This window comes from Simochromis diagramma, unplaced genomic scaffold (genome assembly GCF_900408965.1).
Source record: "Simochromis diagramma unplaced genomic scaffold, fSimDia1.1 OVJJ01000321.1, whole genome shotgun sequence".
NCBI classification, from domain to species: Eukaryota; Metazoa; Chordata; class Actinopteri; order Cichliformes; family Cichlidae; genus Simochromis; species Simochromis diagramma.
The window spans coordinates 8,047,029-8,070,858 of record NW_024386772.1 but is presented as its reverse complement, the minus strand read 5'-3'; the positions used below and the strand labels follow the sequence as shown (position 1 = coordinate 8,070,858).

General features: G+C 37.4%; 2 protein-coding genes across 4 annotated transcripts in view; one reads left to right on the top strand and one right to left on the bottom strand.

Annotated features, from left to right (window-relative positions):
• mafk (v-maf avian musculoaponeurotic fibrosarcoma oncogene homolog K) overlaps positions 1-4,218 on the top strand; it is a 10,409-nt gene extending 6,191 nt beyond the window's left edge. For both annotated transcript variants that reach the window (XM_040046484.1, XM_040046479.1), the window contains exon 3: positions 32-4,218. In XM_040046484.1, the coding sequence (XP_039902418.1) occupies positions 32-469 (438 nt within the window). In that variant the 3' untranslated portion in view covers positions 470-4,218. The remainder of the gene's footprint in view (positions 1-31) is intronic.
• tmem184a (transmembrane protein 184a) lies at positions 3,465-23,830 on the bottom strand. Of its 2 annotated transcripts, XM_040046460.1 has the most exons (10): positions 23,539-23,829; positions 23,375-23,447; positions 22,963-23,169; positions 14,957-15,122; positions 13,952-14,042; positions 12,252-12,327; positions 9,213-9,304; positions 7,836-8,005; positions 7,548-7,745; positions 3,465-6,084 (listed from the first exon to the last, which is right to left on the bottom strand). In XM_040046460.1, the coding sequence occupies exons 3-10, from the start codon at positions 23,167-23,169 to the stop codon at positions 5,855-5,857; spliced, it is 1,230 nt and encodes a 409-aa protein (XP_039902394.1). In that variant the 5' UTR covers positions 23,375-23,447; positions 23,539-23,829; the 3' UTR covers positions 3,465-5,854. The 2 variants fall into 2 exon arrangements, with proteins under 2 accessions (XP_039902394.1, XP_039902400.1); XM_040046466.1 differs by lacking the exon at positions 23,375-23,447 and having other exon boundaries at positions 23,539-23,830.

The window sequence follows — 23,830 nt, the reverse complement described above, 5'->3', positions numbered from 1 at the left end:
CAGTTCTTCATGCACTGCTCGTGTCTTGCAGGTCAAGAAGGAGGTGGGTGAGAATGCCCCTGTGCTCAGCGATGATGAGTTGGTTGCCATGTCTGTGCGGGAGCTCAATCAGCACCTGCGTGGGCTCACCAAGGAGGATGTTGTGCGATTGAAGCAGCGGCGGCGGACCCTGAAAAACCGCGGCTATGCCGCGAGCTGCCGCATCAAACGTGTTACCCAAAAGGAGGAGCTGGAGAGACAAAAGACCGAGCTGCAGCAGGAGGTGGACAAGCTGGCCCGTGAGAATGCCAGCATGAGATTGGAGTTGGATGCACTGCGAGCCAAGTATGAGGCTTTGCAGTGTTTCGCACGGACTGTGACCAGAGGGCCTCTCTCACCAGGCAAAGTTGCACCTACCAGCGTCATCACCATCGTCAAATCTACCAGCCAAAACAACTCCAGCCCATCCGCTTTCTCAACACCTTCCTAGTGTTGACAGGACTGGGCTCTCCTTTGCCTGCCTGGTCCTTCCTATTTCTGACCTGGTCTAAACCCACTCATCCCACACTGAGACGAGGCTCGGTAGTTAGACTGAGGGGTGGCCGGGGTGGCAAGCTCTATGTGATGTTATGCTGCATTCACAATTCTGTCTCCCTCTAATTGTCTCTTTTACACAATCTACATTGTCTGTGCACTGTGCAAACCCCCTTCCTGACAACCAGCACCGGCAGGTTATCGGGCCTCTGTGACCCTACCTCCATGACTAATAGCAGAGATTTGCTTTTACTCAAATTTCAAGTATTTGACACGCCTTAATGTGGCAGCACATGGTCTGGGACACCTCTTATACTTTATGATGTAAAGAATAAAATACGAGAGGTTTAAAGTAACGCATATGAGACAGTATGGATACTTTTAAAGTCTTTGCCAAATCACATTTTCTTTGTATAAATATTAATGAGCCTCTGTGTCTGTTGCCTTGAACAGTTCTACATGTGATCTATGCAATATCTCACATGTATTTTAACACAGAGGTGATATCTTTCCACTGTGAGGTCAAATGGACACTTCTTCAAGGCCACAGTTATCAGATGCCTTTGAAAGCTAGCCAAACGCGGCACCGGAAACTTATATGCTTAGCACTTTTAGGAGGTGCTAAGCAGTAAAGTCACTTGACTAAGTGTTTGAGTAACATGAAATCTTATGTAGAAATGGTTCTGAGGGATCTTTGCGTTATACTGTTGACAACTGACCAATGTTTAGCTAAAAAGCTATACTAGTCTTTTAACCATGATACCTATATAAGTAACTTATTTAGAAAGCAATACCAGTACAGTTCAGAGAAGTTTGAATGATGCAGTAAAGTTGTTCATATACAGCTAAAAGTGATCTAATCTGGCAGTTTTGAAGAAACACCTTAAATTAATATTTGGAAAGAGTTAAAATCACCCATTACGATAGAATTTGTCTTTGTCGGACTGGACTGTGTTTCCTTGTACAATATTCTGAAAAGTGCCATTTGTGCCTTCATTCCTCCTACTGGCAACTGAGAAAAGACATGTCTGAGTACTGTCAGATTTCAGAAGGGGTTCCGATCTCTCTTGTCAACTACATTCTAGTTGACAGATAGCTGAAAATTACTGTTATGTTATGTTGTCAAAGACAGTGTAGGCAGTTGGAGCTGTTGCATGTGATTGCATTTGTGTGTGGCCCCTTGACTCAGAAGTTTCTTGATATATATTGTAGAAAGTTTTTTAAATTCTGTTTAAATGGTAAACTTGGTTAGACTAAATTGCAAAACTGGAAAGTGATTAAGGAACATGCGTTTGACAATGGTGTCTTTCATCAAATAGCACTTAGAGAAGACTGTTAAGATACAGTGAGTAGAAAAAAAAAAAAAAAAAAAATCACAGGGCCACTTGTTTAAAGAAGGAAGTTAGGCTTGCATTTCTGCAGTTACTGGAGCTTAACTAAGTGAAAACACAATGTGGTCGGACCACTTACAGGAAAGTTGTGCCGAATGTAACTAATGATAGTGAACTACTACTATCTGCTGAGGCACTTACTGAGTGGTGTTTAATCTCTTTTCTTTGTATGCAACTCTTGGTAGGTAATCCATATTGGATATAATAATAAGAGCAGACCTTTTAAGTATGATGCAATTCAAGATGCTTACTGTATATTACAGACTAGAGACGGCAAAGCTCCCACTGCTTCTGTTGTCCCTTAGATTGAGAACTCCGTCCAAATAGAAATCATTCCTAATACTGGGTCACAAGAAGTGCTGCTGCCGGTGTTGGTATTTCCGAAACAGTAACCAGCTACTTTTCTTTTGACACGCTCTTCTACAAGAGAACTCCTGACGCCCGTCTCTAGAAACTGTGGTGTCAAGATAACTAAATGCAGTAAAGGCCTTGCTCTCATTGTACATTTTGTAATATTTAAATATGAAATTCACTTGAAATCGAGCTGTTCTTACCGAGAATCCATTCCCAATTTGGAGTGAAGTCAATAGATTGTTCATGTCAGGATTTTCTCTTGGCTAAGAGGACATGACTGTTCTTCCCCTGTTCCATAGCTGCAAAGAACAGTATGGGGAACTTTGCTGCTGTACAACCTGCTGTGATTTATAAGCAGGGGCATTGCTGTGTTCTTACTCTCATTTTGTATTTTTCATTTGGTTTGTGTCAATACAGCCCATGTTCTTTTTTTTTTTCCTGATACTTAGTTTTATAAGCATATACATTATATAAATATACATTATATAGTACATATTTTTCTATATTTATGTCTTTTACTATGCTGGGAGTGGTGTGATTATGTAATCGGTCTTTGAAGTCTAATTATATGGATGCTGAACTTTTCTCTTAAAAAAAAAAAAAAAAAAAAAGGAAAAAAAAAATAGTATTCAAATTTACAACGAGAGAACTGTTTTCGTAACTTAAGTCTTGTGAGTATTTATGGCCCAAGAATAGTTCTTCTCAGCATATTCACAATGTATCTAATGCACGACTTGGACAGTAACTAGGGTTACATGCAGGCTGCAGATGACCTTCTGTAGAAGCTATCATATTTTGTCATGTCAAATTTGATCATTTCGAGTGTAACATGAAACACTGCCTAATATCAAAAGTGCCTAATTTCAACCAAGTGTTTAGTTTGCAAAATAGGCTTTTGGGCAGCGTTAACTGAGGAATTATTAAGAATATTGCAAATAGAATATGAGGAAAATTTGCTCTTAAAACAGATCAACCTGCATGCAAACCTAGTCCGCCCCTGCAGCCACTAAACCTGGTATACTTTTCTAAATATGTCAAGCCAGAAATTTCAGTGACTGCAATGCTTTTGTAACTGCTTAACAAAAAACAAAACAAAAAGAACCCCAAAGCTCTTTTACGACTGTTCACCCAGGCCTCTTACAGATAAGGAATGTGTCAAGCCTTGGACAAATGAGTACATATTACCTGTTTACATAACTTATTTCTTGAGCACATTCACCTAAAAAGGCTTTGTGGCTAAAAGCATTTTCTGCATAGCATTACAGTGACCTCTTGTGGTTTAGTTTCCAAGCAAAACTAAGCTACATCAGGGTTTCTTTAATTTTAGCACGTATTACTGTATTTGAGTCTGAGGTGAATACTTTTTTATGAGCACACCTAAATAATAATTACCTGAAAAAAAAAAAAAAAACTGTTTCAAATTTTAAAGTATATATTTATGTACAGTGCCTAAATGAGGACAAACCTTCCTCTGGGTGAATTAAGTTCTACATTTCAGTATGACCTAGCAGAGAGTTTATTCATGCTCTTTTCTTAAGCTACCCAAAAAAAGTCTAGTAGACACACAAGTTTAAAGAAGGTTAAAGATGTAGATACATTAATGTAGACATGTTTATAGGTGAAAATAAAAAAAAAAACCCTCCTGCCATGGGTGAATACAAACCTTGGTTTGATCAGCTTTCTTTCTACATCGAAGTAAACCGCAGTTAATACCAAGGAGCAGTAATAGAACAGATCTTTTTTTAAATCTTTCATACAATAATTATAGCAAATGCATGTACAGAAATGTGCATGCTTGTATATCTTGAGTAAGCATTCGAGGTGATCAGCTGTCTTTGATTAAATAAGCTTCAACACACAAGCTTTGCCAGTCCTACAAGCTATAGTATTTAACTTTAGCCATGTAGAAAGTCAGTTTTAATATTGTAAGAGTGGAGCATGTGTACAGATTAGGTGTGGCTAAAATTATGGATGAAATACATTGAATGTTAGTTTAACAGCAGCAACTTCTGCGTTTGTGAGTTTGAGATAAATGTCTCGAGGCTTAGAGTGACTGTCAAATAGCAGTAAAAAGGCAGCATAAATTGAGTATGTACCATTCATGACTTGTCATTACTCTGCTCATATATTTTATATTTATTTCAATGATTTGTGTAATTTTATTAAAAAGAAAAAACACCTAAATTATTTTTACATTCATTTACATGTTTTCTTAATGAACTACCCTCATGTACAAATAAAATCTATGTTGTTTCTGCTCTTATTTAATGTGTGGTAAATTTATTCCTATAAATAAGAGTCACTCTGTCTGGTTTTGTATTTCCAAATGAGGCTTTTTTTCTCATTAAAACAAAAAACAAATGTGAGTTAGAGGAGGAAAACTCTTATTTTATTTGGCTGATTAAGAAACAAGAATAAAACAATTTTGAATGTTTTTATACCCAAATGTAAATTAATTTCTGCTTTCCCAGAAAGACAGGTATTATTGGCACAAGAGGGTATAAAAATTCACAAGCATTTGTTAGCCTCTGCTTTAAAACAACTCTCATGTTTGCTAAAGGAGGAAAAAAGAAATGAGCAAAAGTCTTTTTCTCCTAGCACAGGTTTTGGTTTTATCTAGGCCTGAGATACACACAATAAATATTATTAGGATCTTTCAAATTATACTCCAAACAGAACATATCATATCATATCATATCGAACTAATCAAATTCTGTACAGATTTCACAATCCCTGGAACATGGAATCATAATGTAAATAGTGATGTCCACGTGTCAGCCTAAAAAACAAAATAAAGCGCCACTAAAAGTATTTACAACGCTGCAGGAACTGTGAAAAATGAATCTAGTAAACTGCTGTCTAGTTGCACTGAGTTTCACTCTTTAGCACACTGAGGAAATTAATGAGAATAATGTAACTCCCACACTGTAGGAGGCAGGTTTATCCAGTTTATCCCTGCTACGGTAGACACAAAGCATTGTGAAGTGCCTGCTCCAAAACTAATGTGTCTTTGAACAAATCCTTCCATTTGTCAGGAAACCGTGCTGAGGAATGCTCAGCAAATACTTCAAACAAGCAGATGCGGGAAACGGTCCATGAAGTGCCACTCCCAGCCATCGCTGGCTTCCCTGCTTCCCACCTGGAGTCACACATTAATCATCTCCTCTTTGAAACTGACATGAATCAGAGGGAGCACACTTCAGACGGCCAGAGCGCGAGCAGTGACATAATGACAGAATCAGCATCGGCGACACAGCTGAAAATCCAGCAGCTTGATTTAAATAAAACGCAGCGCTCCAGTCTTCTCTGATAGAGTGAAGGCGACATGTCGTTTTCATGCAATTATTACTGCTGATATGAACTCAGATCAGATATCTGGCTATTAAGCTATTCATTTTAATACGTAATCCATCATGTGGTCAAATTAGCATTGAAACAGGACAGAAGTAGGAAGCTCATCTGAAATACTGGGAAACTGAAAATTAAACACCTGGGTTCAATCCAGCTTTATGCACTATAAGATAAAGCTGTTCCTCCAGGGGGTCAGCAACAGGGGTGGGAAGGGCACAAACACCTGGATCTTGCTGGAAAAATGCCTAGTACTCATCATCAGATGTAATCAGCATGATTTTGTCAGACTTGCGGGAGCTCTTGCTGCCTGTGGCCACTTTTCCATTTGTGGTGGGCAGGGTCACCTCCTGTGTGGATTGCTGGGTGTACTGCTGATAGGCTGGAGAGAAGTTGTGGATGGCATCCTGCACCATGTCTCCCGGGTTTATCGTTTCCTTCAGACCACTGGAAATGCTCTGCATTGGTGGGAGAATTTCTGTAGAAAAGCAGGAACGAGGACAGGGGCACATTACCGATCAGACAAAATGAGACTGCAATATAATTGCTTTAAAAATTTCACAAAAGTGATCAATTTGGCCATCTGAATGCAAATAAATGTGAAAGAAGTGAACATTTATTTTTTAAAAATAACGGCATAATACTTTATTAAATTTTCACTGAAAATTTAATAAAGGAGTAGAGTTTTCATGTACTGACAATAATGTCTATCAAAACGTCCCAATTGCAATGCTAGCAAGTGGTCACAAAAAGTAATTTCATGTCTTAAAAAACAACAACAAACTAATAAACCCTTAATAATGAATTCCAGTTATTGGTGGGATCAAGTTTTAATAATTTGTTAGTACTTCTAAATGTTCAAAACATCCAAACATCCGCTAATCTGTGCAATCAAGATTGTTTGATCATTGTATTGATTTCATTGTAGAGACAAAATGGTTTTTGATCTGGTTAAGTGACCAAAAATAGGGCTTGTCGCCATCAAGTGACTAAATATTTAATTTGTACTGTCTGTTTATTGTAAGACAACAATAAAAAATAAAAAAGGGGGTGGGGGGCTGGTAAAAAAACCAAACAGATTTTGGTTTCAGGGTCACTGGCTCAGGCTTACGAAGGTGTGCAACGAGAAGCGTAAGGTGTGGTAGTTAGGCATGGCTGACCAAGGTTTGGTGAAACTGTAAACCAGGGGGTGTGGCAACTTCTGAAATAACATATATCAACACCCGAGGAAATATGAATGTTATTGTCCCAAAGTTCAGCTGTATTCTTGAACGGGGTGACTTAAAACTAATCTAATAATGAGGTACTCTATAGAGAAACACTGTTCTATCCAAGTGGACCACATTTCAATTCTGAATTCAAAGAAGTTTAAATGAAACTATGCCTTTTCATCAGCATTTCCAGAAATTGTGTATGGTACGAATTTTAAGGAATGTAGGATTTCCTATATCAGGAAACATTGCAAAATGGCAGAAGACACATCTTTTAGCTTCTAATTGCAATTTTCTTGCAAGCAGCATCGCTCACTTCATCCTTTTTAAAGTACAGTGCCTTTCCCCTCATTTTCCTCTGGTTTGCTCAAAGGCAAATTTTCTCTAACTTATTAGTCAAATTATATGCTCAGCAACTCCAACAGTCACATAGTTCATGTTTGCACTAGATTTAACTCAAGTGCAAATGTGTAAATCTATAGCTACACATTTCAGTTTCTATATCGCTTAAATCAGAGGTATTGTGACTCCTCCAAGTTGCTGGTCTAAAGAGGTACAGGGCAATTCAATTACTTTTACTTCCCAGGCTTTCAGGCCAGTGTCACTCCTTATTCTCTAGGGAAGAAGGGCAATTAGCCTGGGAAGACGTCAACAGATTTTCAAGGCGAGGACAAGAGGTAACAATCAATTGTTTGTTTCCTCTGTTCTCTGTAAAAACGACATCCCTCACCTGGCACTTCATTTTTTTTCTCCTGGTAGACAGTGCAGGTGAAGGCGTATCTGAGGGCAATGGCAGCAAAGAACATCTCAATGCAGATGATAAAGTTCTGCCAGCCTGCCGCCACAGTACCGGCGCCAACCTCGTGTCCGTCGATGAAAAGTGCATTGGGAATGACGCCACAGCGCTCCAGGATGGCGAGGACCATTCCTTCAAAAAGACAACATTTTTAAATCAATTTATATAATTCTATAGGCTGGCAAAGAAAAGAAAAAAAGGGGACACGCACACTGAGCTTACCTTGCCAGAAGGATAAGAAGATGACGGATTTAATTGTGAGAAACTTGAGCACCGGTTCGTACGGTCTTAGCAGGTCACTTGTTGCGAAGAAGAAAAGGAATAGAGCGTAGAGGGCCAGGCTGACTGAAATATTGTAGATGATTGTGATATACAGGTATCCTCCATTCACACTGCATGAAAAGAAAGTTGGAAGAACGGCATAGTAAATTTGCAAACATATATAGGATTTTTTTTTTGATAGTGTCTACTTATTTGGGTTTTGACTTCTTCAGCTCTTCAAGCTTAAATTTGAGGACATTTTAGCCATATCGCATCTTTTTGTCCTCTTCTTTGAACAAGAGGTTAAGACTTTTATATATACACAGCCTTCTTATTTTTAGGATGCATCCAGTAAACAGACATTTTTGATTGTCAGCCTGCCTTTTTACCCTTTTTGCATTCTAGAGAGCCTCTCTGAGGATTCAGCTGTGACTACACTAATTACTCCCATGCAGTATACCGTGCACGGTTGGCTGAAAGCGTATAAGTAAACAATCTGTGAATCATTATAGCCTTACTGCAGAGCCTAAAGAAAGATGTGAAGAAAGACACTTATTTCTGACTGCCATTTTTCCTGTTGAAGTATATGAAGAAATAATAACTTTAAACTTCTAAAAAGCGGGCGATGATATAAAGCTGATTGGATACTTCTATATAAAGCCCTCATTGAACTCTGTGCTTCGTTTTGAAACAAGTGTTGTCACAGCTGAATCTTCAGAGAGAGACGGTGAATCAAGAGGCACAGAAGAGCACCTGAAAATAAGTCGGGCAGAATTTACGGCCTGCAGATTTTATAGCTTTTGATTATATGCTAAAGCTAATTTTATTGAATATATCACACTCTCCTTGTTCTGTTAAAAACATTATTGGCACATGTGAAGCACTAAAGTATGCTGTAATTAAATCTTTCTGTCTGCAATTTATCCCCAGCTTTTGACAGACAAAGTAAAAATGTGAAATGAAGCAATGCTTCTCCTCCAAGCATAACAGAAAAAGAATGAAGGGCTTTCATTTCAAAACACTACATTTCAGGGAAAGTTGCAAAAAGCAATAACTTCACATTATCAACAATGCCAATGAAGCTGTGAGTGTGGCTACACATGTGACACAACTGGGACAAACGCAGCAGGGCACCTGTGAAGTTTCTATCCATCAGTTTCAGCTTAAAATAAATACTTTTAATTCAACTATTTTCATCATGCCAGCTGTGAAGAGGTGATATAATTATCTCTATTTGCAAATTGTTCCCATGCACATAAACAGCAAACAAGCCTTCTGGCTATCATGAGGAAGCATATGATACATGGAGAAGGAAATGCAAAAAGAGGTGGTGCTCACTTAAAATCTCCATCGTGATATTTGCCAAAGGCCTGCAGGATGATGGTGATGACTGCCATGATGGGTTTGACAACACAGAACTGGAGAGTCGCCTGAAGAAGAAATTGTAATTCAGAATGAGACATCAAGAAACTATGAAGGAGGATGTGAGAATCTGTTTGCACATCTGACAGACGAAAACAGTCTGTTATATCCCCAATCCCTTTAATGTCATCACCAGCCATTTTCCCACCTCACAAGGTATGGTTTTTTACATTATATGTCGTATACACCAATTCAGTTATTGTTTGTATTTAGTACAGCTAATAAATGTATGAGCTTACACAAATGAAGAAAAAAAGAAAGAAAAAAAAACCACAATTCCATCTCCTGACATGGTAATAAACAGGTTAAAAGACAAATAACCGTTTTATGGTTTTATGAGGGGTTATGCACTGAACCATTTTCTGGCTCTGAGAAACAACTTCCTGGGATCTCTTCTGGTTGCTGGGCAATTGCTCAAAGGTAAGAAACTGTCCTGCAGCATCGTCCCATAAAACAACAAATTGTTTTTAAACATCAGTTTCTGTGCAGATTTATCATATCCAGTCTTTGAACTACGCTAACTGCTCTTAAATCAAACTGACAGATGCTCTCAGCAACAAAACAAGCAGGCATATTTCATACAACAAATCATTGCTGTAATTATTAAAAGACTTAAAACACCTTATCATTGTAAAATATTAATTATTTGGCTAAATTAACCTACAGGATACATGTTTTAATGCTGATCTGGATGGAAGGTGGATGAAACAACAAAGTAGGCAGCGATTTGAGACCTGCATGCATGCATGCATCCCAAGAGTGACAGGTACTCTGTGTTGTGTATTGAAGCCAGAACTAACCAATTTGAAAGAGGTTGCTCTAAACTCCCATCACTGCCGCTACACTTGAAAGCAACAGACCAGGTCTTTTCAACTTGAGGGATTTCCAGTGACGATGGTCAGCTTGGCAAAACGGCATCGATAATCGTTTAGAACACCGATTTACTTTGAAGCTCAAGTACCAGCAGTTTTCACTTACCGTACGCCTATTCGAGTGCAGGCTTGTCGCCCCGAATATCCCCAAAGCAAGTAATTTGCATGATACTTCCTGCCATGCTTAAAATTGAAAACAAAATACACGGCCATAGTTTGCAGTGGATTAACAGTCAACCATGGTTTCTGGTTCAAATTAATTCAGTCCAAGCAATCCACAGTCTTCATACACTTAAATACTAATCTCAGATACATGTGAGAGTGCACTGCATGATACATATGTAAGAGGACACTGTAATTCTGCATGTTTTTTCATCTTGACTAACAACTAGTCAGTGAGTCTCTTTGCTGTTTGGTGTTAACCATGTAGATTTCACACTACACACTAGAAGTGCGATAAGAAACAATCAAAACAGTAAAGCTGAGGACACAAAAATATTGTGAAGCTCTTCAAAGCCCTGGAAAGCTGAAGATGTACGTTATTCCTCTGCCAAGGAGCTGAGATGGAGGTATGTTTTCAGAGCTTTTCGTTTGTCTGTCAGCAGGATTACACAAAAAACTACTAAACTGAGTTTCATGAAACTTGGTTGAGAAGAGGACAGTGGGCAAAAGAAGAATCTTTCATTTTACAAACAGATCCAGACATTTCAAATTCCAAAACAAGGCATAAGCTTTGGTGAAGGATTCGCTCACAGAGGGCGACTTCATGTCAGCCTAATTCAACTTGTGATTACAAATTTGCACATTTGATAGAATATTAAGTACAGCAACCTATTAAAATGATCAAACTACAACACTTTGCGGTCATACCATGTTTTACTGCACCTTATTTGTTTATTTGGAAGCAAAACAGCCACAATTCACATCCACGGGATTTCACTTGTGCTCAGTTTCAAGAAAATGATTCCCCAAAGCATCCGACAATGAGATAAATGACTTAAAACTGAAATGTCATCGAACAGTTTAGGATGTAAGAGCAGCTTATCCTCTAACCTTATCTTCAAGAAACACCATGACTCCAGGCTGCTTTTTCATATCAGTATTTCATTTGTTAAGCCCCCTTATAATCACAAACTGACGCGTTCTCAAAATGTGCGAAGAATTTTAATGCTCGTTACACCCGTAAATGTAGATCGAGGCCTATCAGATGTCACGTTCTTCCAGTTTAAGTACTTTCTTGTAAAGAAACTCACAGAGAACAGTGTTTTCTTATTCTGAACCACAGCTTTGTGTGATCGATATGAAGTGCTTCAGTGATTTAGTTCAAATATATTAATATGTATGGCAGCCACTTAAGCTTGTTTGGAGCAACTGTCAATGACTTTGCTTTGGTTTACATAAGCAAAACAGAATTTAATCAGTTGTAAGGTGCTAGATTTATAGAAAGCTTAGTATTAAGCACTTTCTCTAGGCCTACGTTTCACTGATACACAACAAATTACAAAAAAAATACTGGAGTATCTGGATCTATCTTCTTCTTGTCTTGTTTTAATTACCCCCTCGTAGAGAATTATCTTGTTTATAGCTTTACCTCAAAGAAATTGCAAGATTTTCCTTTTAAAACATTTCATGGAGGACTTCTGCCAGGGCACAATGAGTGTTTATCACTTGCTTCTTATTAAAAAAATGTTCATTTTATGCATTTTCTTTTGAAGACAGTTCTAATATCCATCAGTGTTAGACTGGAAGCTTGTGCAGCATCCCAAGACACTGGGATGAAGCACTGCGCTGACAGCTCATATCATCGCTCTGTGTTTATTATCAAACTGCTTTCACCTGGCCTCGATTGCTTTTGTTTTCCTTTTTGTAACCAATGGATGTTATCCTCTGAAAAAACACAGAGCCAATTATAACAGCTGTCATTTTTAAGCAGTCTGAAGACTTGAAGTGAATAATAACTCACAGTGAAGGGTTTTCGTTTTCTTTTTTTTGGATGTATTCTTGTTTTCACTTTGTGCGAGTTTATTTCAGAGGCCCGAAGGAGAGTTTTTAGAGCAGAGATAAAAGCATGATTGAAGCTTACCTGTTTGCAGAATCTCAAAAAGCCAATGGAGTAGCTCATTCCAACGAGGCAGCAGGTACCATACAGACAACTTGATCTGTCAAGTCAACAGAACATGAGGAGTTTTTAAGTTGTGTCAATACTGAAATGTCTGATAACAAAATCAAGCAAAGTACACAAAAGATATTTTTCAAACAAAAACTTAAGACATCAATTTGTTCAAGCTTTTGTGGAGATTTTACATTTTATCTGCCTATATTTTAGATTACTGTGAACTGAGTATATTTGGGCTTTGGATCATTGGTTTGACAGAAAAACACATTAGAAGGTATCACCTGGATCATGAGGATCTATACATACTGTATCTATATCTACCTATATAGGTATATATCTTTTTTATTTTTAATATTTTTATTTTTAATTTTTCAACTGTTTAACTCAAATATCTAAATCAACCAATGGCATTGCAGCAATCCAATGCATTTAGGCATGTAGACAAGCACAGGATAACCTGTTTAAATTCATCTTCTCTTCTCCATTCAATCATTAGAATGTAAAGAGTAGTGCTTTAAGAGAATTTGAGCTTGGCATGGTTGTTGGTAACAGCAGCTGGACTGAATATTTCAAAAATTGCCCATCTCCTGAGATTTTCCTGCATCTCTACGATTTACAGAGACTGGTCCAAAAACGAAAATATCCAATAAGTGTCAATTCTCTGGGTGAAAATGTCTTGTTGATGCCAGATGAAATGGCCCAACTGCCTGAAGTTGAAAAAGGCAACAACAACTCAAACAACCACTTGTTAAAACCAAGATATGCACAAGGCTATCTCTGAATGCACAGCACATGTAACCTTGAAGAACATGGGCTACTGCTGGAAAAGAACACACCGGGTGCCACTGCTGTCAGAGGAGAGCATGAAACAAAGCTGCAATTTCACCAGAATTGGAAGATGAGAACTGGTCCGATGAATCTTAGTTCCTACCTTTCGGACGGTAGGGGTGTTGGTGAAAACAACATGAAAGCACCGATTCAACCTGCTTGTATCAATGTTTCAAACTGGTGGTGGTGGTGTAATGGTACTGGGGATTTTTTCTCGGCAGACTTTGGGCCCATTGGAACCAAACTAAAGATCGTTTAAATGTCATACCTTATCTGAGTATTGTTGCTGACAATGTTTTCCTTTTATAGCATGGTCAGCAACCATTTATAGCTTTATATGCAGTGTGTCCATATTCTGATGGCTGCTTCTGATAATGTCACAAAGCTCAAATCAGAGTTTCCATTGAATTCCTAAAGGGTGAATGATCCTTAAACAAGATAAGCATTATACATCTTGTCTCCACCAGCTCTGTCAAGAAATACCATCATTTAACAGAGATCGGCATTAGAGTCTGAACACACTCGAGAAACTGGCCCAGACTAGCTGCCCTATGGCTGAGTCAGCCATAAACACAGCTTATGAAGACTGGGTAAAAGCAGAGAGATAAAGAGAAGCCTCACCTATGAACAACACAGCAGTTTATTGGTAGCACTTTCACTGTGCTGTTCAAACAAAATGCTAATTCAAGAGTAGAAAACGCACTTTGGACCTTTTGGGATCATAAAAAACAACTATAGTTGGTTCCAGTTGAACTAATGTATTTATTACTCCTAGGTCAACGTAATCATTAAAAAAGCTTTCCATCATGTACATGTAACATAGAACTGAGTGCACTCACTGTATAGGCTTCCCTCGGATCTCTGACATGATTGCACTCTCTCCTCTCAAATACTCAAAGGACAGGCTCAGGAAATTGTAAATGACAAAAGCTGTAACAAAAAAGGAAGAGTTATTTGTCTTTTTACCAAATGTCAAGCACATTTCACTGAATAATTTAAACTGTAGGATAATTTTCCATCACCTTTAAGTTTAACTTCACCAAAAAGGTCAAATCATTTTAGAGGAAAAAAACTTTCACATGATAAAAAATAATTAGTCCTACATTTTATAACAATAAATGTTTTAGTCCTTACATTAAGAAGCTTCTAAGGGTTCTGTGTCTCGGAAATCCCTTCCTAATCCTTTGTTGCTATTTAAAGAGGGATTAATGAAGCTAATGCAGATGGTGTCCAGTCAAGAGAAGGTTCATTATGTTTTAGCCGTAGCCGCTGGTGGTATTCCAGTCTTCCTGCTTCCTGATGCACCGCACTATCAATCAGCCACAAAATTGGCCTGCAAACTGGAAACTAATCGCTTGAATAATGCATTTCCTATTTTTCTTCTTTCTCAAATTACTTGTAATCCATTTTGCATATGATTCACCTTTGCCACCGGTGAAGTGCTTTAGTCTCAAAACTTCAATTCATAATTATAGGTACACTGTAGAAAGCGGCTACTCTACCTAACTGCCACCTAGAGAACAGGGTTTAAATTAGATTTGCATATTGAAAGTTGCTGCAGGATTTTCAATATCAAACCAAAATAAATTACCTTTCCTGAAAGACAAACACTGCAAACCAGGGAACAAAACAAATTCACCAAAAAAATTCAACTCACCCTAGAAATGTAACACCTGAAATAATGAGGTCTACGCACATGAGAACAACGACTGCTGTGAAAAACTAGTTTGGCTACTTCCTTGTGTTTCTACTCCTGGCAGCCATATAAAACAAAGGCAGGGAAGTAACAATGACTGCCCATGAAGAACACCATCACCCACAGTACTGGTTCTTGTGATACTTACCTTCATAGCAGTCTCGGACAGAATCAAAGTAGACATAGTACTGGTTGTTGCTGATGAAAAGAAGGCTGAGCCAAGAATCAAAGGCATAAACTGGCACAATAAACAGGATGCGGATGATGTAGCGCTGCTCATTTGGGACGGTGTAGGATCTAAGGTGTGTATAGATCTGCAATGAAAACATAGTTAAAGCATAGGAGAACAATTAGGAAACAAATAACCCTTTTATTGCCAAGCATTAATACAGAACCACAAAAAAGGGTTATGAATTCAATAACTTCTATAACTATAGAAGTGATGTCTGCCTACATGTGAAAATTGGTTCAGACCTGCCTTTATTGTTCAACGAAAAACTGTTATAAGGAGTATTACAACCTCAACTTGAAAATAATTGTTTTTTTTTAATTCATTATTTATGAAGTGTCAAAATGACTTGTTACCTGGCCAAAGAAAACACATATTTACATTCATATGAATCAAATACAAAGTAGAAAACCATCTATCTTTCTATGTAAATCAAGAACAGAATATGCAGTTTGACATTTATTCCTTTTCACTTTTTGAATTAACTGATAAATTCTTTAACAATTTGTTAACTCTAAATTTAACTTTAAGTTAAAAATATATCAATTTTAATGAAGATGCTGGCCAAAAAGAGCTTTTGTATATACTGAATCCATCATTTAAATACTAATAGAACACTAGAAAGTGTGCAGACAACTACTCTAATGACATCCACATTAGGTTTGCCAACTCCTCACTCCTTGAGTACAAAACAGAGACGAACAAACCACTTGCTACTCACAAACAACATCTGTTGATATTTATTAGAATAGTCACTAGACTTTGCATAAACATGAAAAGGGTTAAGGATTTACAACAGGGTTGTTATTAAGTGGAGATGATTTATTGGTATGATTTAGATCATTAAAAACACCAAGTTTTATATGTTAAATGTCAGTATGTTATTATCTTAAAATCAATATGTTTATGTATATCAGTAGCAGAGATGAAGATCTTATCACATTTTATGACCAGGTATTTCAAGAGTCAATTCAGCCTCCATAAGGCTTAGATTTTTTTAATCACTGCATACTGATAATAAACTTAATAAAACTGTAACTCACCATTGTTTAATGTCTTTGGACTTTGAAGTTTTTACTTTATGGTTACTTATCAAGTTTTTCAGCTTATCAGACATCCGTAGTGGAGAATGGTAATATAGGGGTCATAACTAATTCATTTTTTTTCCTGTAATATACTTACATATCTATATTATTGCTAATATATATTGTAATATATCTATATCATGGCTAAAGCACTTCTGGATGGATGCAAACTGCATTTCGTTGCCCTGTACCTGTGACATGTGCAATGACAATAAAGTTGAATTCTATTCTAATTCTATTTTTCTACAGAGAAGAAACAATATAAACCACAAGAGTGTAAACACTAAAATGCCAGGCTCCCAGGAGCAACCATGTCATCATTTTCTTTTTAATCTGGATGGTATTCCTTGCCACATTGTATCTTGCCCTGACTGTTCTGTCTGCCACAATGAAATACTAGAAGCATGTTGTGTAGAATAAAGAGAAATTACCCAACGCCCATTTTAATGACCTCCCCAAACAAAGTTACTGACCACACCTTACATTGTACAGCTCTTAACAATATGATCGGTAACTGGACTTGGTTTCAATTGAATTATATTTAAAATGTGATGTAGTGTATCTGGCAACACACACATATCACATGGCAGACAACTCAGCTGTAGTTTTTAGACTTTATATAAAAATCATCACCTGACAGGATAGTTTTACAATCATGTAAAACAGTCATGTTCAAAGCTCCTACTTAAAATGAAGTATGGATAATTAAAGTTAAGAAAGTGACTGGGTTTTACTATGTGTTTATGTTATGACAAAATGTTAAATGTAATTGTTCCTTTTGATGCTCTAAAGGTGACGTAATGCAATGCCACCACGGAAGTACTGTCTAGTACCATCAAGATTAAGAAATCCACAGCAAAATGCTGCAACATAAAGCAGTTGGGAAATATGGTGGGGGTTATATCCCAACTGTTTGTATCACTGAAATTTAAACTGATACAGTCTTGTCAAACTTACAATCATAGGAGCAATTGAACACAACAAAACCCAATGTTTATACTTATATCAGATTAAAACGAGTCTGTTTTGTATAAGAAAAACTTGTTCACAGGTTCTGTGGTAATATAATGATAACGCCTTTAATAAGCAGCTAAACAATGGCTGTTAGTACTAATATATAGTAGTGAGAAAAAGTTTGACCCCCCCCCTTTCTGATTTTTTATTTTTTTGCTTGTTATCACATTTAAATGTTTTAGATCATCAAACAAATTTAAATATTAGACAAAGATTAAAAAAGGTAAACACAAAATACACTTTCTAAATCAAGGGATTTATTAGTAAGGTGGAAAAAAAAAATCCAACCCTATATGGCCATAGAAAAAGGGATTGCCCTCTAAACCTAATAACTGGTTTGACCACCCTCAGCAGCAACAACTGTTTGATGAGTCTTTGACAACACTGTAGAGGAATTTTGACCTACTCATGTTTTTAATTCTGGTATGACGTTCCTTTTCTGAAATGCCGCGTTACTTTTCCGCCAGATGTAATAGGATAAACCTTCCAAAAGATGTAAACTTTTGTCTTGTCAGTGCACAGAATATTTTCCCAAAATCTCTGGGATCGTCCATTTGTTTTTTGGCAGATGTGAGATGAGCCTGTGCATTCTTTTTGTTCAGCAGTGGTTATATCCTTGGAGTTCTCCAATGGATGCCATTTTTGCCCATTCTCTTATTTGTTGTTGAATCATGAACTCTGACCTTAACTGAGACATGTGAAGCCTGCGGTTCTTTCATGCTGTTCTGGGTTATTCTGTGACCTCCTGGATGAGCTGTCAATGTGCTCTTGGAGCAATTTTGGTAGGCTGGTCATTTCTGGGAAGGTTCATCACTGTTCCAAGTTTTCTCCATTTGTGGATAATGGCTCTCACCATGGTTCACTGGAGTTCCAAAGCCGTAGAAATTGCTTTGTAACCCTTTACAGACTGATAGATGTCAGTGACTTTGTTTCTCAGGTTTTTCTTTAGATCACAGCATGATGTGTTGCTTTTGAGATCTTTTAGCCTGCTCAACTTTGCCAGAAAGGTTTTATTCAATGATTTCTTGATTTAACAGTCTTCCAGTAATCAGGCCTGAGTGTGTTTAGTGAAAATGAACTCAGTTTTCCATAAAATGTGGTTAATCACAGTAAATTCACGATTTAACATAAGCGCAATGACATATTTCACACAGGACCAGGTAGGTTTGGTTAACTTTTCTCCCTTAATCAGTGAAATCATCATTTAAACACTGCATTGTGTATTTATTCAGGCCATCTTTGTGTAAAATAAAATTTGTTTAATGATCTGAAACATTTAAGTGTGACACATATGCAAAACACTAGGAAATGAGGAAGGGGCAAACACTTTATCACGCAACTGTAACTTCAGTAACTGCAATGTAAAGGTTCTTGATTTTCAATTAACATATTTTTTTCCCCAATATCTTGTAACTAGAAAAAGTCTATCAAAAGCCATTTTAATTTACAAGCGCTTGTAGTGCCATTATCAAAGTTACTTTTTACCTAGACAACAGTAAAAAAACAAAACATGCCCAGCTAACCTTACAATTACTGTAATTAATTACCAACAATTTGAAGCAAAAAGGGTTCTCTTGCTTAAATGTATTATTTAAACATTCAAAAAGTGTCTAAAGACGTATAATAACACCCAAATTAGCATATTGGAGTGAGGAGCTTGCAAAGTTGGAGTCTAATCAATGAAACAAAATTGTAGGTGTGCATTGGAGCTAAAGAAGGAAAAAAAAGCCACAAGCAAAGCAAACCATTTGCTACACAGCATCCATTGATATTTCTTGGTCAAAACAGTTACTAAACTTATGAGCATAAACTATATTTACATAAAAAAAACAAGAGTTAAAATTTACTAATGAGCCCAGTTAGAGAGGTTGTCATTAGGTGGAGACAATTTAGTACTGTGGGTACTCTACCTAGAAGTGAGTTCTGGGCTACAAAACCACAAGTACATGGTTTTTAGCAGCTATTGAAAATCATGTCACATTTTATGACCAGCTAATTCCATAGGGCTCCCATACTTCTTGTCAGAAGTCATGTATACTGATAACAAACTTAATAAAACTGTAACTCACTTTCTGAAAATGTCTTAAAAAAGGAAGTTAGTGATGTGTAAGTGTCAACTTTAAGCTTATCAGACACTCTTATACCGATAATAACTAATGTTCCTTTTGTTTCTATAGAACAGACAAGACATATCACAAAGAGTGAACACAGACATATCAAACTCCTGAGTGCAACCATGTCATCTTTTTCTTTTTAATCTGTATGGTGTTATTTCTTGCGGCACTTTATCTTGTCGCGACTCTTCTGACTGCCACAATGGAATACAAAAGGACAAATACAAAAGAGGCATGTTGTCTAGAATAAAGAAAGATAATCCACCCTCCCACACCCTCCCAGAACATTCCTGCTACTAAATTACTAACCACACCTTACATTGAGGAGCTCCTACTTAAGTATATGTTCGCTATCTGGACTTTGTTTTAACAAACTGGTAAAAAGTCTTAACTTATTATTTTTACACACATGTGCATACACATACATACACACACAGTTGCCTCTATAAACATGGTTGACGACACGTAAACTAACACATGCACCATATGGCAGACAATTCAGCTATCATTCTTATCAGTGACCTTTAGCTTTTAAACAAAGCTTTACATAAACACGGAACAATTATTACACCAGTGAGTCACATTTATTGATTACTACTGTTAATATGGTTAAGAAAGGGATTGGCATTTTCCAGTCTGCTCTTAAATAAATAAAATGGAAATAAAACACATATCTGTTAGATAAGTAGTGAAAAGTCTGAGGAAGGTTCTTCCTTTCAGGGCTCTTGGGTAATGCAACGCTAATACGTAACCACAGTGGCTAAGACTGTCAAGATTAACAAATCGACAGTAAAACTGTTGGGAAATATGGAAGAGTTATATCTGTAGTAGTGTCTCTTCAGCTAAAAAATAAAATTTCACTGAAAAATTAGTCAAATTATCTCCTCAGTATTGCTATACTATTGCTGAAAATGGATGCAGTCAAGCACAACGACCTCTTAAAGTAGAGTGATTATTAAAGAATAAAGAGAGATGACATTTTCTGGTAATAACTCAAGATTCATTCTTCATAAAATGACAATTTGAAGAAAGAAAAAAAAAAAAAAAAAAGGACTAGCAGTTTAAATTTCCTCAGTAAACGCAGACACTTATGACTCATCAGTCAGATACCTCTATATGAGAGGTAATCCAATTAATCCCACCAAGCTCAAGTCAATCTAGCCTAAAAATAAAAACATCATTATCTCAACTCTGACCATACCGCCTCCAATATTTGTATGATTATTTTTGTGGTTATTTCTGGATTGGCTGTAGCTCATTAGGTGGAGTGGAAGGGTGATGGTTTGTTCCCCGACTCCCCCAGTCTGCATGCCAAATATCCTTGGGCAAGGCACTAACCGCAAGTTGTTCTCTGATGCATCCATCGGAATATGAATATATGTGAATGTTAGCTAGAAAGCACTTAAAGGATAGAAAGTGCTTCTGTGAATGGTTGAATGTTGTATAAAGTGCTTTGAGTGCTCTGGGAGAGTAGAAAGGCACTATATAAGAATTAATCCATTTAGTCCATTATTTTTGATCTTTTTAAATTGTAAACTGAATAGCTTCAATTTAAAAGGTTACTAAAGACTTTAAAACAAACATTGTTGGACATTAGAAAAGCTGTGATGAGATTTTTTTAATATAATTTTGGGGTATCTTATCAAGACAAATTGACAAATCCAGTCACTCAAAAAAAAGAACTGCCACATTAACTGATACAGAAAATAATTACAACTTCACCTTAGACAAGCACACAACTAGTCTGTGGATCACAGAACTTTCTCTACATTAAATGAACTCTAACCTTGTGTAGAGCATAAAAAAGAAATCCTTCAGATATATCATTTTCAGTCATTTTTGTCACAAATTTATGCAAAGCCAAAAAGATGAGTGCTTTGACTGGTGACGGCACTGGTGTTTGTGACAACCCTTCAGTGTACGTGGTAATGGGTGTAATTAAAAGCATTTTGCAGCGCTGTAGGAAATTGAGAAAATTATTACCAATTTAATTTTTTTTTTTTTTCACATGAATGCAAAAAAATGGCATGAATGGATCTAAAAATCTCACTTATAGCACTTTACTCAGCACATCCCCATTTCAGCCTACACATTAAAGGCTGATTACTGTGAAAACGGTGGCCATCATTTCACATATAGTGAAGCAGACTGTAGAATGATGCCCTAAATTTGCTTTAAAACACAGAAATATATATCCTTTCTGACTCCGCAGGCAAATCGTAGTTGTGTGATGAAAAATGGCTTCAGCCCACAGTATGGATAAGGGAAAAATGAATACACAAATAAACTAGAACAGGACTGAATCTAAAGTATACATGGTAGCTAAAGGAGAATGCCTCCTGGAACACATAATACAGTCATAAAACATGACATAAATTCAGTCTGATGTTCTTAATCCCAAATGCTTCACGTTTCAAAGGGACCAATAAGCCCACCATACACACACAAACTTCACAGATTGCTACTCCAAAATGCACTGGAAACATTATAGCAGAGAATCTAAGGTCATCGTCGATATGTGTTTAGTATTCAGAATGTGAGTTTAAGAGTCTATAGCAATCCTCTGGAGCGGAGTCAGATGAAACACCACCAGCATTGCAACACTCCTCCTGCAGACCGTTTTATTCCCTCCTGTGCTACACAAAGGATGTCGGTTACAAGCCAGCATCCTCCCTGTGGAACACTTGTTGTTTATTTGTTCAATTAAGATGTCTTGCTGGCAAGTGTTTGGCCAAACATGTACTATATTAAAAAGATAGAAAACCAATTGGCTCGATACTGTGTCACAAATCCCTAAACACAGATTGCTTTTGGATCACTGATTGCAACATTTTAATGCTCTCTATGTCGCAAACTTATTTATCTAAATAAATAACGTGTCTTTCATTCATCACACTACCTAATATAAATAGGACACTGTATACATTTAGTCCAATGATTCTGGATGGGTGCATAATCAGTATTTAGGCTATAAGATTAGTGAACATGAACACAAAATCCTCTTCCTTTATAATGTGGAAAATGTTATTTAAAAAAAATCAGTTGGTTTCCCTGCTGATGGTGCACAGCACTCTTTGGCATTCACTATGAGTGAAAAAAACATAATGATCAGCTATCATCTCAGCACAGCGGGCACATCAACCACACATGCGGAAACACTTCTTTGCAGCAGTGATAAAATGGTTTCTGGGTAAAGGTAGTCTGTGGTGAGCCACTCATTCATCGTGGCCATGTTCTTACCCATACAGAGAGGGCTCACTGTGCATTCATTGTCCTGTAATAAGCTTGGGTATTTTTGTCAGTTTTAATCTAGTAGTCAACAACAACTAAAAAGTAAAACAACGCTCACACTCACAACAAGTGAGGAAGTCCAACCAAGTTAGGGACTAAATTACTTGCTTGCATGGGAATAAAGTAATACTTTTAAATTAGATAAGAAAGTGCCAGGGTGAGAACCAAAACAAATAAACAGTAAAAGCAGGGACAGTGAAGTCAGTGCACTAATAAGCCTTTAGGAATAGAATAATTTGTTTCTGTCCTCTGGACAGGGAAGTGCAGCACATCTGTTTCTGTTACACTAAAATGGTGAGCTGAACTCTTTATGCGTTTGCATCTTTGAGCGTGTGATGCTTTGTAATGCAGTGATTTTAGTTCTTTTCACGTATTTACAGTGATTTACATGAAAGCCTTTTGTGAACTGGTGCATACTCACCTGGTGACAAGTTATTAGCAAGGCAGACCAGACGAATATCCCTGAAAGGGCCTGGGCAGCCACTGTGTTTAAAAACATCCCGTTCTGTATGATTGCTCCGTTGCCTGATACAATAATGGTCATGTTGGACATGCCTGATTTTGAAGCATCCAGGGCAGACGAATTATTTTCGGTTAATGAAGCCATGTCTTCCGAAGAAAGGTTCATCTGAAACAGAAAGAAAACACGCCAAGTCGGTTTAGTTTTTTTACAGACAGTGAGCACACGGCCCCTCTGTGTTTGACTGAGTGACTGTATGCTGCCCATTAGGCACGAGACAAAAAAGGCAATAGTGTTTGCTAAACGGACACAAGAAGTGCCATTTTTAAAGAAAAGAGATGAATGTGGTTCAAATGATCTTATCGACTCGTACCTTCTTTACAGTCAACAAAGAGATCTCCTTGTCCCGGAGAGGGCGGAAGTAGCTTTATCGCGTTTAGAAGTCACTGTCCACGAGCCAAAATTACACGACGAGCTTTAAGGGTGAAATATATTTTCAGAACAGCTAAACGTGACAATTTAGGCCCATTTACTAACCGCTCGTTGACTTCATCCGCGACGCAGTCAACAAACTAGACTTCCTTGTTTGAGGCAGGTGTCTCGCAGAGGTCGAAGTCCACACAGTCGGAGAGCATAAAAAAATGCTTCTATAGAGTATACAAATATTGCGATAGAACCCGAATTTACTGCGAGATGCCACGAAATAACAAATAAAATTATAAACAGCAGAGATTTGAACGTATCCTCGAGTGGCGACTCTGGGAAGCGGCACAAATCAACAGGTTTACAGGTGGAAGGTTCACGTGACCTGGACTTGACGCCTGTCGTC

Coding starts and splice junctions, on each gene's coding strand:
- tmem184a (XM_040046466.1), bottom strand. CDS start 23,169: ATGAACCTTTCTTCGGAAGACATGGCTTCATTAACCGAAAATAATTCG. Junction 15,123..22,962: donor TGCTAATAACTTGTCACCAG/GTGAGTATGCAC, acceptor TTTTCATTGCAG/ATCTATACACACCTTAGATC. Junction 8,006..9,212: donor TATCACGATGGAGATTTTAA/GTGAGCACCACC, acceptor CTTTTCATGCAG/TGTGAATGGAGGATACCTGT.